Here is a 17146-nt window from a genome sequence, read left to right as displayed (position 1 = left end):
CAAGAACCATGTCTTGCTGGGTATTGTAAATCAGTACTTAGCATAGGCTTGGTATAAATACGAGGTGTGATCAAAAAATTTGGTGAATGCTTAAATTACAAAAAATTTATTACAATAAAAGACACACTGCCATTAATCCCACTCAAAATACACCCCCTTGCTTCCAACACACTTATTCCACTGTTCTTGCCACATTCTGAAGCAGTTCTGAAAGTCCTCTTTCATGAGTGTCTTTAATTGCTCTGTCGTGGCTGCCTCGATGTCCTGAATCATTTTGACTTTGGGGAAGAGCCAGAAGTCACACGGTGCCGGATCCGGTGAATAAGGTAGATGAGGACACACTGTAATGTTTTTATTGGACAGAAATTGCTGCACCAGAGGTGATATGTGATGCAGAGCCTTTACGTTGTGATCACAATATACTGTGAAAGCAACAGAAAGGCAGGGACCTTCAATATGGGAAGTGGCATGTCGAACCTTAGTAACAGTGTGTGACAAGTTTCAACTTGTTCAGTGCAGTCAGTCGGGAGTGAGCTACGGTTGATAGAAGGTGTGTTTTAAAGTGTGCCGTAAATCATCCTCCACCATGACAACCCTCCATGTCACACACTACTCCTGGTACAGCAACTTCTGTCAAATGAAAGTATCACGCTGTGTCCTCATTCACCTTATTCACAAGATCTGGCACCGTGTGACTTATGGCTCTTCCCCAAAGTCAAAATTATTCAGGACATCGAGGCAGCCACGACAGAGCAATTAAAGACACTCACAAAAGAGGACTCCCAGAACTGCTTCAGAAAGTGGCAAGAATGATGGCATAAGTGTGTTTGAAGCGAGGGGGCGTATTTTGAGGGAGATTAATGGCAGTGTGTCTTCTACTGTAGTAAGTTTTTTAAATTTAAACATTCACCATATTGTTTGATCACATCTCGTGCAGTTGCTTCTTATAGGTATTTGATGAATAGAGAGTAGCATAGTATTAATAATATATCTTAACAGTAAATCATGAATTAAAAAAAAAATTTAATTACTGGTCATGCCATTGCTTGGGAAGAGATAAAAATCGTGAACTACCACATATTTTGCAGTTAGTGTAACTGCCAACATGTTTTTATGTGCTTTTTTTTTTGACAAGGGGCACATTTACTTTATTTGCTTACACTGCATATTCAAATGAATACAGTAAACCCCCCCCCCTTTTTCAAAAAGGCACATGAAAAGCCTTCTGTGCAAATTCCACATTATTTAAAATTCCTATTGGCTAATAAAAGTATTTCCACTATAAAACTGGAGCAATCTAGAAAAACACATGATGCATTTTTTTTTTGCATGGACAATACCTGAAACATTATTTTATCTTATCTCATGGCACAATTAAATAGTCAACAAATCAAATGTCTGTATATGAATAATGATACAACTATTGTTACAATTGCAAAAATGTTAATCAACTTATCCACGTAAGTAGCCATATCCCCAAATAGTAACAATATACAATTTAAAGGAAGAATAGTATCTGTTCTTCCAAATTAAATTCACCGATCTCAAATTAATTATAGTATAAAAATAAATTTATGAAGGCTATTTACTAATATTAATCATTTTTCAAAAAATATGTCCTAAAAATACAGACAGTAGTCCCTGGTGTGATTCCTTTTTAAGTTTAATCAATATATTTGAAACTTGTTACTCACCTTATACTGACTCAGAGGATATTTTTCTAGGAAGTATTCATCACATCCACATACTTTTAAAATATACTTGCCCTGATATTCTAAAACACAAAGTTTTAGTTGTTCAGATGACAGCAACATACTTCGAGTTTTTTTCCTGATTGCTTCAGCAATTACTTGTTCTGGCACACAGTCATGATTGATTTTCAGAGTATACTTCTGCTTGTCATTATTTGGAGAAACTATTACCCAAATCACCACTATTATTTGCCCTATAACAGGAAAACATTATTAGGTGCAATCACCATATGTATTTCATTTTTCAAGAGACAAATTTCAAAAAGTATGCACTACCATTTCTCTAACCATAATCCAAAATAACTTAATCAGACTATATTAAAAACAGGTAAATCTTCAAATCTAATAGGGCCACCAGACCATGCCCAAATCTCATGTTTTATGGCAAGCACGAAAAACTGTGATTAGTGGGTCACAAATACCAGAGACCAAGCTAATTTCCATTCTAAACTGCATGGCATACTTCATGGATACAACTCCTGTGAAGAGTGACTCATGATGGTACCAAAGGTTCAAGAGTACTAAAAATGGAAGAGGTTTTGGTAACTATGGTCAAGAATCATGGAGACTGAAAGAAAGAATCTGAATAAGAGAAAAGATGGTGGAGGAAGGGAAAGAAGATGGATTTTCTAATTTTTTCCTTTTAAGATCAATTAAGCCAGGGAATGATAAAGAAAGGATGAAAATGGAAAGATTAAAACTATGTCAGAGTGGTCTGGGTGTTCACGGTATAATTCTTCCAACTTTCTTGTATGTTGGAAATTTTTCAAAAAGCATGTTGGAGAAAAATGAGTGTTCCATTTTTAAAATATGCTAGAGTAGAAAAGAATTTCAAGTGAAGCTGTTATGTTATATCGCATTAAACTACTTTGAATAATATGGGTGAAATGGTAATAATCTATTCTATTAACAGAATTTTATATTTAAAAGAGTGTGAGTTAACCTATTCTACAGCTTCAAATTCAACCCTTCCCTTTGTTATCTTAAAATCTACAGATATTTATCTGATATAAGATTTTCATTTCCAAAACAATATAGTTGATATACTTTCATGTTCACTTAATTCTAGAAATTGATGTTAAGTGTCAAAAGTCAACCTATATATCATCACTTATGATCAGATTTAATTACTGCATTTAACATTAAGAAATTTATTTTGTCTTTGTGATAATGATAGATGATGAAAAATAAGAACACTGTGTAAAGTTTTTCCAAAATTTCATAAAATATTTGTATTTATTCTTGTTTTTATTTGTAAGAACGATAATAAGGTGTAATTCCATAATAGTGAATTTCAAACTCCAAGTTCTTTAGTTTTATTCTGAGATAAACAATTAACCAAGGGATCAACAGCATATGCACACAATTCATTCAGTCAATAAATATTTATTGTACAGAGGTTGTGTACTTGGCACTCAACTGTATCTTGTCAGTATAAGCAGTACCTACCTGACCTGAAGATGCTTATCATCTAACTGGGATAAAAAGACTGTATAAAAATATAGGCACAGATAGAAGTTTTCACTACAGCGACCAACTATGGTAGATTGGCAGGTTTCTTACCTTTATCTAATTTATTATATATGTGCTTTGGCAGTTCTGGTGAAGATTCTACATTTGGAGGGTAGACATACATTGCTCTACTATGAGGTGAATTAAGATCCCTAAGATCCACAGCTTCTTTACAAACATTCAGAATATTTCTTCGGAAGTCCTGTACTTCTGGATCTTTAACCATATCAAATTCACACACTGGCATGCCGATAGCAAAGCCTTAAAAAATTACATAAAGAATATAACATTCTATTAAATACAGGGTATGAACAAGTTTCTTATAAATAGGGAACTTGGTAGTTTTGGAAGGTCCCAATAGAATAAAGAAATTTCTCTGGGTTGAAAAAAATTTTGATGTACGCATATAGTAAGGATTGACAAGGACTCCAATATTTTTAATATATAAAACATATTTAGCAATTTGGAGCAAAGGCAGCAAGCATTATCCATGTCAGTTATTTTTTAAAGAATGGTAAAACCAAACTGGGATGTAACAAATCTAGGTTAACGCTACAAATGATGCTTCTTAAAGAAAACTTTATAGAATAATATCAAGGTGTTAAAAATAGTTCAACAGTCAAAAAATACTTTAGATTTATAATGACGTTTATTTCAAAATCTATTTATTTTTAAGATTACAAAGGTAATTAACTGGTTCAGAAAGAAGTATTTTGGTAATGATAAAACAGTTAAGTTTCACAGTTATCTGCATTTAGAACAGGATGATAATGCCATTTAATCAAAAATTATATCATACCAATTTCTCGATTGAGGATCTTTTCTTCACGGTTGCCTACTGGCTCAATTACTTTTAAAAAGGGTTGAAAGAGCCGAAGGTCACAAAGTCGTCTTGTTTCATCAAAAAATTCTTCCCTTTCTGCTTCTTGGGTAACACTTACGAAAATGTAAGAAGATTCATCTTGAAGAAGTTGATGGAGAGGGTATTTTCTTGCTTCTTTAAATAGTTCATGCTTTATAGTTATTAAGGTAGCCTCACGGAGGCATTCTAAAGTCACTATCATCCCATTTGGTAGTAAACATTCCACTAGGATTCTTGGGGGCATCAAGTGGATGCCCCACAGTTCACCTGATGATGGTCTTGGAGGCATTGTTCTGATCCTTTACAAGTTTTACATATAAAACTACTTCAAGGGATTAGATGTGTAGCTGTTCCAAAGCAGAAATCTAAACCAAAGAAGGAAAACATACGTTAAAAAAGAAATAGCTAAAGAATACATTTATAGCATTATTAAATATAAAAATTCATCTTCTGTAGTTTGAATTAAAGCAGGGGAAGTAATAATAATGCATCTTAAATATTGTGATGGAGACTGTTGCTTCAAATTAGGCTGAAATAATTGAATGCAAAGCAGAAATTAGAAAAATCACTTTTATTTAATTATACTTAATAGTTATTTAATTAAAAAAAATTTTATTTGAGTAAATTTTTTAAAAGTCGGGTCTTATCAAGACAGAGCTGAAGCTATGGGAAGAATCAACTAAGTTATAATTGAAACCAACATTTCTGTCACATATTATAGCGTGTCTATCATTCTCTGCTATTTGGGCAGGAAAGGAACTTTTACATCACGGATCAACTGCTCTCATTTTAAAGATGAGAAAAGTAAAGGCTAGAGGAATTAAGTCTTTTTCTTTCTCACCCCTACCTCCACCCTGTGGTATCCTTGAGATATGATAAATTTGCAGTGATCTATATCCACTTCATCAAATATCCCTGTCCTAATACTTCTGATGGAAATGATCTACACACAAATTAGACCTACTGACTCTCTTTGTCAGTACAATGTTTCAACCAAATGTATTAAGCACTTGTAATATTTAAAATATATCAATTATTATTATGATTTGAAGCCCTCATTTTTTAGGTATCAATAATCTTGGGGGTTCTTTTGGAAGATACTGTCAAAACCCACAAAGCACAAGTTTATTTTTTGCTGTTTGTGTTTTATTTCTTTTATTCAGTAAGCTAAACTGTAAAGGTATACAAAAAAGTAAAGTGAGAGACATTAATAAAATAAAAAAGAAATAAAAGTTAAGCTAGAGAAACGAATCAAAAGGCCCAGATAACTTACTATATTCGATTACTCAGGCACTGTGGACAACTTTGTTTAGTCACTAAAAATGTACCAGTGCTGTCCCCGGGACCGTGTTATCGTGTTTCCCCGAAAATAACACCGGGTCTTATATTAAGTTTTGCTCCAAAAGATGCATTAGGGCTTATGTTCAGGGGATGTCATCCTGAAAAATCTGCTAGGGCTTATTTTCCGGTTAGGTCTTATTTCCAGGGAAACACGGTAGGTGCTGGGAATATGATGATGAATAAGACACATGGCCCTTGCCGCACAAGACAACCTCAAGAATGTGAAGATTATGTGTATGTTGCGAGTGGGGTAATTAAATTCACAGGTACAAAATAGAAGAAAAAATGCTCTCATAGAGAAGTGCTAGGTGCTATAAAAGCTCCGAGTTGTCACCTCACTCAATGGAAGTTGGAGTGGGAAGGTTTCCACAGGAGGTAACATATAAACTGATTTTTTTAAAGGATAAGCAGGAATTAAGCAAACACAATAAGATGTGAGGAGCATGAGGCATCTAATGCAGAAACCTGCCATCTCTAACTCCTCTATGTCATACCCATCAACATCTAATCCATCAACAAATTTTGTTAATTCTATCTCCTGAATACGTCTACGCTCCTTCACTATCATAGTACCTTGGATCAGACTCCTACTATTTCTTGTCTGGACCACTGCAAAGGCCTAAACGGTCTCCCTGCATCTAGGTTTGCCTCCTACAGTCCGTCTTTCACCTCACAGCCAGTATGACCTAGCGAGCAATGGCCTACTCTGAGCAGACATTTCTGCTGTACCACGTCTCAGTTGCAAACAAGTGTGTACGGTACGCTGCAGTGTTAACATAGGAAAGGGGGGAGGAGTAGAAAGAGCAGAAATTTCAAGCCCCCCCCACCTCTGGAGATATAGAAATCAATTGGAAGATAATAAAGAATATAAAATTACTTTTTAATAGTTGAAAATATTGTTCTTCCAATTTACAAAAGATACCAACTGAAGTTATAGGATTTAAAATATAATTATCCTATTATATTTTTAAAAGAAAATTCATGGGCTAGTAAAAAGACCAGATGGATCAATCTGTGTGCATAATTATAGAAGTGATTTAAGCTAAGCTTTTTAAAACATACAAAAGAATTTGAAGAATGCAAGGGAAAAAGCCAAATGACTACTTTTAAATAATGATCTGCCTGCATAAAAAAGTTCAAATAAAACCAAACCACAATTCACACCAAAACAGCAGCTGTGTTTATAGTTTTCTTTGTTGAATGGCACTACTAGGTCTGTTACGGAATCATGGGAGCAATTATTATTTTTATATAATAAATAACGATCCCCAGAGTCTCATACGCTCCCTAAGAATTAGCAAAAGAGAAGTCTAATACAGTAGACAGACCATTGATTCTAATCTTTATTCTACTATAGTAAATTTATGGGCAATTAACAACTAACTATGAAATACTCAAGAGGCACTCTTCTCATACGAGACAAAATGTGATCATAGCCATACAAGACTTGGAGATCCTGGAAGGCAGGCACTGGCAGACATTATGGCAGACTGTACAGAAGAGAGAGGATCTAACTTGCTTCTCTGTCTTCTTATGCCAGGCCTTAGTCTGTACAAATTATTACATCAGAGCTCACATGAGCCAAAGTGCAGAGGAAGCGAATGGAGCTAGCATTTACTATTTAGTACATATGATGCACTTTGGAAGGCAATGACTCTTTTGGGGCAGGTATTGCCATTTCACATGAGGAAAACAAAGGTCAGAGATGTGAAGTTATTCACCGCCAGTAAATATTAGATATGAATTTTGAACCCAGGTCTAGGTGATTTCAAAGTGCATGCTGCTATTTAGGGCTTCAGTTATGACCAGGTAATAGTCATTGGTGGTAAATAAGAGAATGGGCTCTAAAGTTACACTGGATTAAAATTCGGGCTGCCTTTATAGTTGTGTGGCCTTGAGAAGTTTAATTCGTCTCACTGAACCTTATTTCCCCCCTCATTTGTTAAATTGGGATAATGGTATATGCTTTATCTGGTTGTTGTATTGGATAATATATGAAAAACATGGAAGCAAAGAGATTTGCAGACAATAAACACTCACTAAATGTGAAACATTATTATTCCTATTAAACCTGTAAAGTATACCCACATTATCTTTTCAAGCTATTATGAATTATCCAGGACTAGCACCAGACAGAGATGGAAAAGGGGGGTTGGGTTCTTTTACTGAGGGAGGCAAATAAACAAGGAGCTTTATAAAGCAGTGCCAACTTCCAAGAGCTGGAACTTGAAGGTAGCACTGGGAGGTAATACAAGGCTCCCAGACAAGGTTGGATTAGTAGTGAATGGCTCCGATGCTGGTATTTTTGTAGCTGCTTCTAGTTCCCTAGACTCCTGCTATTCCTATTTAAATGGCACTGCTATCTAGCTTAGGAGAGAGGAATCGCTTGCATTTCCTTCCCCCACTCCTCTTTTTGGCGAAATATCTGCTTGTGCTAGGCGCTAGGCTAAATATGCCATGAAAACAAATGTAAACAAGACGCTTTCCCTTTGGTTGCTGAGGGACTCACAGGTTATTGGGGAAAGACAAGACACAAGAACAACTTTAACAATGGAAAACTGTTATAAGACAAAATATGAACTTTGGAAAAGTCACAAGAAATCTCCAACTGCCTCACGAGGTTAGGGAAGGCATCAGAGGGGTAAAATTTAAGTAGAATATCATAGATTAGTAGGGAGAAGGGGTGGCTGGATCACGGAGAGCTAGATGAGCACGTTTTAGATTGCCACAAGCGTAGGTGTGCCAAGTCACAGACCATGAAAGAACGCAGCCTGTTCCCAGCAACACACGTTGTTTTTATTTTTATTTCTTGAGTTTGACCTGCATGGGAATAGGCAGGGTGGGTGACAAGGAAAGACAGGTGAGAGGTAGGCAGGGACCACAAGGGTGGCCAGACTCCATGTTAAATTTCAATTTTACGTAGTACACTATAATAAGCAAAAGGGAGTCTCTAAAGAATTTTGAGCAAAACAATGACATGACACATTTTCATGATTTTTTAACTCAGATTTCTTTAAAACTTTGCTTTTCAAATATAGGACATAATCAAATAAACATTAAACCAAGGTATAAAAACTGGTATCTTCTCAATTCCCTGAATTTGGAGAAAAACCCCTTAAGTTAATAAATCAGAGTATATAACATTTTAAGTAAAAGGGCCTTTACACTATAGAAAATTAAAAGTTGATAAAGAAGGTGGAATTATCCAAACTTAAGTGCAAAATATATTTACAAAGGAAAATAACTTATTTGAAAAATAGAAATCATTATAAAATATTTAAAATACAAATCTGCAGTTTGGAGATTTGATATCACAAAAAAATCTATCTGCTAAAAATAAAACACTTTAAGAGTCAAGGAACTACTCTATTGGGCTTTTGAGTTCAGAATGCCAGAATTTTTCACATACTGACAAATCATAATTATTCGGAACTCTTAGGAAATAAATTGGTTTTGCTTATCCTAAATTTGTATGTATCTGCTGATAAACTATTTCAATGGGGCAATCCTGTTTTCTTAAAAGAGTATGTATAATTCACAATTTACACTTCTTAAGGAGTTTACAGTCCTCATTGTAAAACCAATTACTGTGCTATACTAAAACACAATATGGCAAAGCTCTTCAGTGCTATTGAAGAGTCTGAGGGTATCTTTGGCCCTGAAACGAACGACCCCAGATTGGCGATGGTGCTTTTTAAAAATGCTCCCATCCCTTTGTTTTCTAGCAGCCAATGGTCATTCTTAGCTGTGGCCAGCCTGCCTGATGATACCATGTTTCCCCGAAAATAAGACCTAACTGGAAAATAAGCCTTAGCATGATTTTTCAGATTGCTACGTAAGCCCTGCATGTAAGCCCTAATGCGTCTTTTGGAGCAACAATTAATAGAAGACCTGGTTTTATTTTCGGGGAAACACAGTAGCAGCCTCGGCTTCTATTTTTCATGTCTAGTCAGCATCAACACTTGACCACCATTTTGCAAACAAAAGACCAACAGACCAAATGACGACGTGAGAACCCCTCTTGTATGAGATTAGAAGCACAAAATATACAAATACCTTAATGATTAGAGAAAGTCTCTGTTTACTTCCTTGTTCTGATACTAAAATTACTGTTAAAAATTACCGTTTGGGCAGGAGGCACTGAAAGTCTTTCAGTCCTTAGAAGGCCTGAGCCTGCATTTGTTTCTTCGTAAAAGATGGGTATGCATTACAGTCCAGGGAGAGGAGACGGTATCACTCAGCAGGAGGAAAAACACCTCTAAGGACAAAATAAGAGCAGAGACGAACAGTAGAAAATAGTCTCAGACTCTCCATGGTCATTTGACTTTTAGAGTGGAAGGTTTCTTAATTCTTAATTCATTGGACAATTCAGTATGTTGAACATCTGACGTGCACTCTTCAGTGCAAGAAGACAATGCCATTTTGGCAATCTGTTCTTTAACTCCTAAATTGAAAGCCTTTCTTCCCTTAGACTAGTTCTTCCAGATTTCATCATTTCAGACAACAGTTGTCATACTGTGGCCCATGGGGCAAATCCAGCTCACTACCTGCTTTTGAAAATAAAAGTTTGATTGGAACACAGCCATTAAACTGTGTTTACATATTGTCAGTGATGCTTTCGCACTGTAACAGCTGAGCTGAGCAGGTGAGACATAGACACCATGTGGCCTGGAAAGCCTAAAATATTTACTATCTGGCCTGTTACAGAAAACATTTGCTAACCTCTGATAAGGTATCAGAATTCCATGATACAAACTGGAGAATTTTCTAAATGAACATTGGATAAGGAATCCCCAAGCCTGCCTTTGCAACTACAGTCCTACACTTTCAATTTAAGTCCTTGGGGGGGAGGGGAGGTGAGGGGAAGCATCGATTTTAAGCCAGTGAAGTTAAAAATCGTAAAATAAGAAAGTTTCTCAGAAGTCACTTAATTGGATATTTTCACTGTTGGGAGCTCCCTACCTGATACAAAAATTTTTGTGGAGTACTTCCAAAGCTATCCCTACAGCTTGTTATTCCTCAGCTTCTTTGTGCCATCAGTTCTGTCTGCCTTCTCTTGTCTTTCCACATGCTTGACAGGTGTTAGAATTTTCCCTAGGCCTTTTTAGCCCCAATTTCTTTCAACAGAATTATCGAGATAGTTTAGCACCATTTCTTTGACATCATTGGGTGTGTTCTTTCGCTAATATTCATCTTAAATGTGACAACAAAATCTAAAACAATACTCTAGAGTCAGTATCACCAAGGGAGGGTACAGAAAACTATCATTTGACTGTGAATTGTATCTGTATAAAAACAGCCTAAGACTGCAGAGACTTTTGCTGACTTGATTACTTTAAAATATACATACAGTATATTTTAGCTATTTTAAATTCAGGTTTCAGTTTCAGAAGTGTATTATGTTTAAAACAGTTATTTATTTTTAAAATATCAATATTTGCATCAGAAAATCATTAAAAATAACAAAGCAATATTGAAGTGTATACTTGCAAATTTAGGGGATATCTATATTGACTATTGGCAGCTTAATCATCTCAAACAGCCACAATTTGCTAAAATAAGCATCTTGTATTTTCTAGATATCCACGTTCCATAAATAGAAAAGCTGCATAAATGTTTGTTGAATGACGAAAGGTTTTACAAATATTTACCTCGTATCTTACTGATACATGTAACAGACGTCATCAGATTTAACTGATACATTTATAAATATATATATTTAGATACATGTTAACAACATATTTTCCACCCTCATTTTCAGACACGTCAACTCAAAAACATTACATGTAGTTTTGTGGCTAACTCAGTTATATCTCTTTATTTGCTCATTAACTAGAAAATAAGTTTTCCTTTTTTTTTAATTACCAATAAATCTTTAATTTAGTTTGATTTAGAATAAGAAAACAGAAACTTCCCTCTACACTTGCTATTAAAATCTGGATTAATAATTCTACGGTCTGATTATTCTCCTTAAAAGTTACTTTAACTATTTCCAGAGTTAATTACTCCCCCTTTTAATGTTACCCAGCCTCTTAAATGTAGTCCTATGATTACACTTTAACACATTCTTATTAAAATTATCTACATCTATGTTTGACTTCCTGCTAGACTTGAACTTTTCCAGCATAGGGTTTTGTTTTGGGTGACTACAGTCCTAGAGCATTGAAAAATAAGCAGGGAAACAAAATTGTTGAAATTATCTCAGGGAAAATGTAATAGGGGCCTGAACAAAGAGAAGTAGCAATGGTACCTAATAGCAAGAAAGAGATGGCTGAAGATAGCCTTAAAGGATAATCAAAAGCATTGAGAGAATAATTGGATATGAGGGATAAGAAGCATGATTTTAACCAAATTTCACTGCAGTGGATATGCATGGGAAACAAGTGTTTTTCAGTGTAATTGTCCTGGGCCCCAGTTAGGGCCTCTGAAATTCTCTTCTAAGAGTCACTGAGCTGTTGCTGGAGTGAGTCCAAAGGGACAGCTGTAATATACACTAACTCTGGAAGGATGCATATTATCCATTTCTTTCAATCTGCTGTCCACTGACCTTTACAAGCTGACCATGAGAGAACAGTTTTAATTCACCCTTTTAGTGATTCAGAGAGACCTTAACAACTTCAGGGTAGAAAATCAAGTTCTTATGATCAGTATGTAGAAAACTCAAATTCCTTTAGTAGGTGATGCAATTCATTTTCACTATTAAGTTCATAGTGTTATGAAAGGTGTAATGAAAATACACTTTAGAGATTTAATGCATTATTTAAGACAAAGGTTCCCTAACATCAGATCGTTAGAAAGGGTCTGTGCAAATGGATTTTCAAAAATAATAACAAATAATTAAGGAGAAGGTCAGTAATATCTACACCGGTGTAGACTTTTGATTATCAGCAAATGTGAACAAGGATTTATTAAGGTGGGTTAAAAGAATCCAGTGTGAGTAACAGAATCAAATATGGTAAACAAATGTAAGAGCCAGTAAGGAAATGTAGGTTAATAAATACTGATCTTAGATTAAATTAATTATAAATTTAAATTCTGTATTATACATAGATACATAAAAAACCCATAACAGAAAAAAACAAAAAACAGAAAAAGAAACCATACCAAATCTCAAAATATTAGTCACTAATTTTCCCAATTTGAACTTTAAAAGTTCAAATTTTAATGTGTGATAGGATGTTACAATTTCTTAAAATTTAAGCTCAAAAGAAAATATTAATAGATAGAGATGAGGGATAGGATTATGAGGAAAGTTCATGTAAACAATGTAGAAAATATGAGCTATTTCATAATAACATACAATTTAATAGGACAACGATTCCAGAGTGACATAGTTTCCAGGAAATATATCTTTTCTCATCTTTGTGAGGGAGTCAAGGTAGATTATCATAGCTTCAAATAAAACAAACAGCAGGCAGTCAGAAGTAAATTGTAAATCAGGTAACTCTAGGAACCCCATTTACTTTTTCAGATCAACATGGCAGTATTTGGTGAATTATGATTTTCAAAAACAGAACTAAAAGAATGACTAATACTTCCAATGAAACAATACATTAATATTTTGTCCTGTTTTTCTAGGAGTGGAATACTTGTGCTCCAGTGGTTTGATTTCTCTTTATTACCCAGCTCGCCTGTGACTGGTGGCATGCACTGTAATGCCAGGTGGCCATGATTAAGGTGGTGGCTCCTTCTGCCCAAAGGAAAGGACAAAGCCAAACATTCCATAAAGGGAATCAAACCAGTGACTTGAGCTTTAACTTCTTAACACCTGTAGCAAATGAATAACCAAGGGACCTGAAAATGTTTTGGAAACCTCTACGTTTTTTTCAACTGTGTATTATTATTTGGTAGCAAAGGGAACAACATATACGAACCTAGTCTAGTTCTAAGCGTAGAACAGAAATGTTCTGACCAAAATGTCTTCGCTTTGGTTCAGATCACTGCTCCACCATCCTTAGGTCTACTGACTCTTAGGGACAACTCTGAAATGCTTAAGACTTCCTCAGGAGGGGAAGTTTTGGGGAATTTCTTTATTTACACAAGGTAAATAAAAATAGTTACTATCTCACAGGGATGTTGTAAGAATTAAATGAGATAATACATGTAGAGTCCTTCGCATGTGCTTGGGACATGGAAATTCAATAAAGGTTCCCTTTCTCTTATATCTACTGGATCAATGCAGAGCCATGTGTTCAGAAAGGGGCCAGAACTTTATTGTTTCAGGCTTGTTGTAAGTAGATGGTAGATATTATTTTTTAAATTATTTTAAAAATATTTATACATATATATCTTTTGATGCAGACTATTTCATTCATGTAGTTGATATCTGTACAGATCTCTGTCTTCATCTTTATATATGTCTCTGTATTCTTACTTAACCCCACAGTTCCTAAAGGGTGACGCCTGTATCTCTTTAGCTCAGTTTGTTCACTCTCAGCATCTTTAATAATGAGAAAACATAAGAGAAAACAATACAAATCAACAAGAAACATACGGAAAAAGCAGATGGAAATATGCACAAAAATTCTTATTTTAGAATTGTGCTATATGTAATTTGTAAAATCTACTTCTTTAGGTTTATACATGAGATTATATTGGTTTTCATATTTAAAGAAAAAGGGGAAATTGCAATGAGTAATAAAAATAAAACACAAAGCTGTGGTAACAAATGTTTAGCTCTTGGACTGAAGAAACATGACCAGTGAAGAAAAATGAAAAATAAAGAAGAATGAAATAGACCATATATCACTGATTTTCTCTTTATGTTAAAAAATAATGCCTTTTAATCATATCTGGATTGATTGGAAATATGCACTGATGATACTTTTGGGCTAAAAATCAATGACACAGCTCATGTTCTACATTTACTAAGATACTATTTAGAGTTCACTGAAGCAATACTTAAAGGAAATTTGATATAGTGTGGAGGATATTTTTTTTAAGTGAGAAAAATGATACTTTCTTTGTAAAATGGTTACAAAGTAATATCTCTTATACAAACAGAGAAACAACCCTATGGTATTTAAGTTTGGCAGCTGTATCTACATTTAACGGCCAAGAGTATATACTTCAACAAGACAGTGAAAAGAGAAGCCTAATTATGCACCTAACTGCCCCCATGAAAATTTAACCAATGAAATCACTCGAGAGACCAGCCCAGCAAGGAAGACAACCTATTATACTATAAAGGAAATGCAAAATATGAAGGGGTTCTTGAAATGTTAATCCAATTTCCTGCTAAGCTGAAATTTTAGCTCCATGGAACATAAAGAGAAAAGGTCCTGAAAGCTTAACCTTTTACAAGTAAAAGTTTATAACCAAACTTATTACTGATGATAACCAAAAAAATGCGGCACACAGTCCTTTGTAATTTCCCCTTTACAATCATGTCCCATATACTCCAGGAATAAAATCCATTTATTACTCGGAATTAGGCAAATGATGCCAACCACATATTGTTCCTTTCTTGATTGAGGAGTTCACTTTAAAAAAAAAAAAAGTATAAAAGGGATATACTTTTCTGCTTAAAGTCAGTATTAAAACTAACTGTCCCCTCTTTTTGGTTCAAAAGCCTAGGGCTTCATCTAAACAGCCTCACTCTTCTTGCCCTAATGAAGCTAACTACCACCAATCTGGACTTGGCTGATGTGGAAAATAGTTACTTCCTGGATGCTGGTGATCTAAGGAGAAAGAAGAGACAAAAAGACTACATTATTCAGGACTCACCTGGATACATTCATAAAAGAGTTTAAGAATATCTAGATTAAACATTGTCATTAAATTAAGAACATCTACAGAAAGGTAACACTAGGTAGCAACATGTCTTCCAGCTGACCGCAAGATGTTTCCATAAACCCTCAGGAAAGAGAACTCTCCCTGCAGTATATCAGCTGGCTTTCCCGCTCTATTTCTTTCTGGTATAGGGCAATGCCTTCATAAGCCTTTTCCTGGTTTTAAATACCTCAATAGTCTTTCCAGTCTTCCTACTACTATGGATGGGTGTAGATGGAGTTTTGGAAAATACTAGCTTCATACTGTTCCCCTTTGTCTTTTTCTCTCTTCATCAAAAACGAACAGCTACCTTATTTCCTTGTCATGGGAGGAAAATAATTTAGTCATTATTGGGACTTCTAGTCAAGTACTATTCCTTCTGGTACCCCTTTAGTGTCCAGATGCATTAAAACTTGTCTGCACACCACTGATTAATTTTATGGTCTTTTTTGACAACAAAAGGATGAGTCTCACATGCCAACCCTAGAATGCCCTTATAAACAAAGCAAAATTTGCATCAGCTCCAAGTTTCTCAGTAGAAACCGTTGCTTTATTTCTTTGCACAGAACAGGTAGTTTGTGTCCATAGAGAAAAAAAGAAAACAACAACAACAAATTCCAAATTAATAAATATTCAATTCAGTCTAGTCCCATCCAATCAAGATGGAGCTAGCAACTTTGGGGGTGCTAGCAACTTTGGGGGTGCTAGCAGACACAATACACTCACCTAATCACATCCAGGTATATTTCATAGACAGTCTTGTGGCTTTGGAGTATTATTTTCATTTTTGACCAACTCAGCATTCTAAACTTAACAGATTTGTACTGTCTGCCAGAAGGCCAAATTGATTTGGGAGAATCAGAGACCAATCCTAAAACTCCATCACGGTCTCCTATCTCCAACAGATTTCCCTATTTCTTGAGGCCAAGTGTCATAACACGGCAGCTACGGTGTCTGTGCCTGTGATTACACACTGCTCTGCACAAGCCATGAACAAAGCAGGTATTCTCATTCCTGATGGCTATTGCGGCACCAATCTTTTCAAAATTGAATGACAAGGTCTGGATTGTGCCGCAGTGATCAGGGTGGTGATGCTGCCGATGCTGACAGGCCAGATGAAGTAAACGGACTCCACCAATTTGCTTGAGGCAGGAAAGCAGCCTGCTGATAAATGAATGAAATTAAAACAATAGCTTAAAAATATGGAGTACTTCTTGAATGTGTGCTTTAACCTCGCACAGGAGTCATGCTCGTCTTTTGTCGTCATTCCAACTTTAGTAGTATGTTCTGTGCAAACAGGTACTAGCCAATGAATTTTTACCAAAAATACTAGGAGGACCTTGCTTTTAGCTTCCTTCATCCCAAGGCATATTCCTTAACGGCTGCGTTACATAATTAAGTATCAGTGGAATACCGTGTCATGAAAACATATTTTAGTTTACAAAGTATTATACAACCAAGATTAGACTAAACTGGAAAAGTCTGGCTTGAGATGTACTGAGTATCCTTGGTTATCACATCAGTACTTAAGTCCTTGACATTTTTGTCTAGTTATTTATCTACCTTGCTATGATCCTTTTGTCCCCAAATCACAATCTCAACCTTTGTCCTTGACCTGGTTTCTTTTCTTAGAGGCCAGTATTGTAATCTCTTCAAGTAGTGTTTCCTCTTATATCATACCTATTGATATATTACTGGCATTCTTACAAATGGATACAAAGCATAGAACGTATAGGGCACTGAAATTTTATTTCACCAAATTTCAATTAAACTGATCATATAATGTCTATTCTTAATCTGCTCATCTCACATGCCAAATTTATTGGCCAAAACAAATATTCCCCAGTTTTACTTAAGCAGATAAACCCATAAAGAGCTACTTGCAAATTTGTTCCCTTTTCTTCAAACT

At 35.3% G+C, this 17146-nt stretch overlaps 1 protein-coding gene across 2 annotated transcripts in view; it reads right to left on the bottom strand.

Annotated features, from left to right (window-relative positions):
- PIK3CA (phosphatidylinositol-4,5-bisphosphate 3-kinase catalytic subunit alpha) overlaps window positions 1–17146 on the bottom strand; it is a 73715-nt gene that overhangs the window by 27913 nt on the left and 28656 nt on the right. The window contains exons 1-4 of one of the 2 annotated variants that reach the window (XM_019752006.3): window positions 9590–9608; window positions 4063–4490; window positions 3315–3524; window positions 1695–1945 (exon numbers count right to left, since the gene is read on the bottom strand). In XM_019752006.3, coding sequence (XP_019607565.1) covers window positions 1695–1945; window positions 3315–3524; window positions 4063–4414 — 813 coding nt within the window. In that variant the 5' untranslated portion in view covers window positions 4415–4490; window positions 9590–9608. Of the gene's footprint in view, window positions 1–1694; window positions 1946–3314; window positions 3525–4062; window positions 4491–9589; window positions 9609–17146 lie in introns of those variants that run through there. The other variant, XM_019751997.3, reaches the window with a different exon arrangement.

The sequence above is a fragment of the Rhinolophus sinicus genome, chromosome 17 (genome assembly GCF_057876585.1).
Source record: "Rhinolophus sinicus isolate RSI-liver-muscle chromosome 17, RSI-T2T, whole genome shotgun sequence".
Lineage (NCBI taxonomy): Eukaryota > Metazoa > Chordata > Mammalia > Chiroptera > Rhinolophidae > Rhinolophus > Rhinolophus sinicus.
This window is presented reverse-complemented; position numbering and strand designations above follow the sequence as displayed.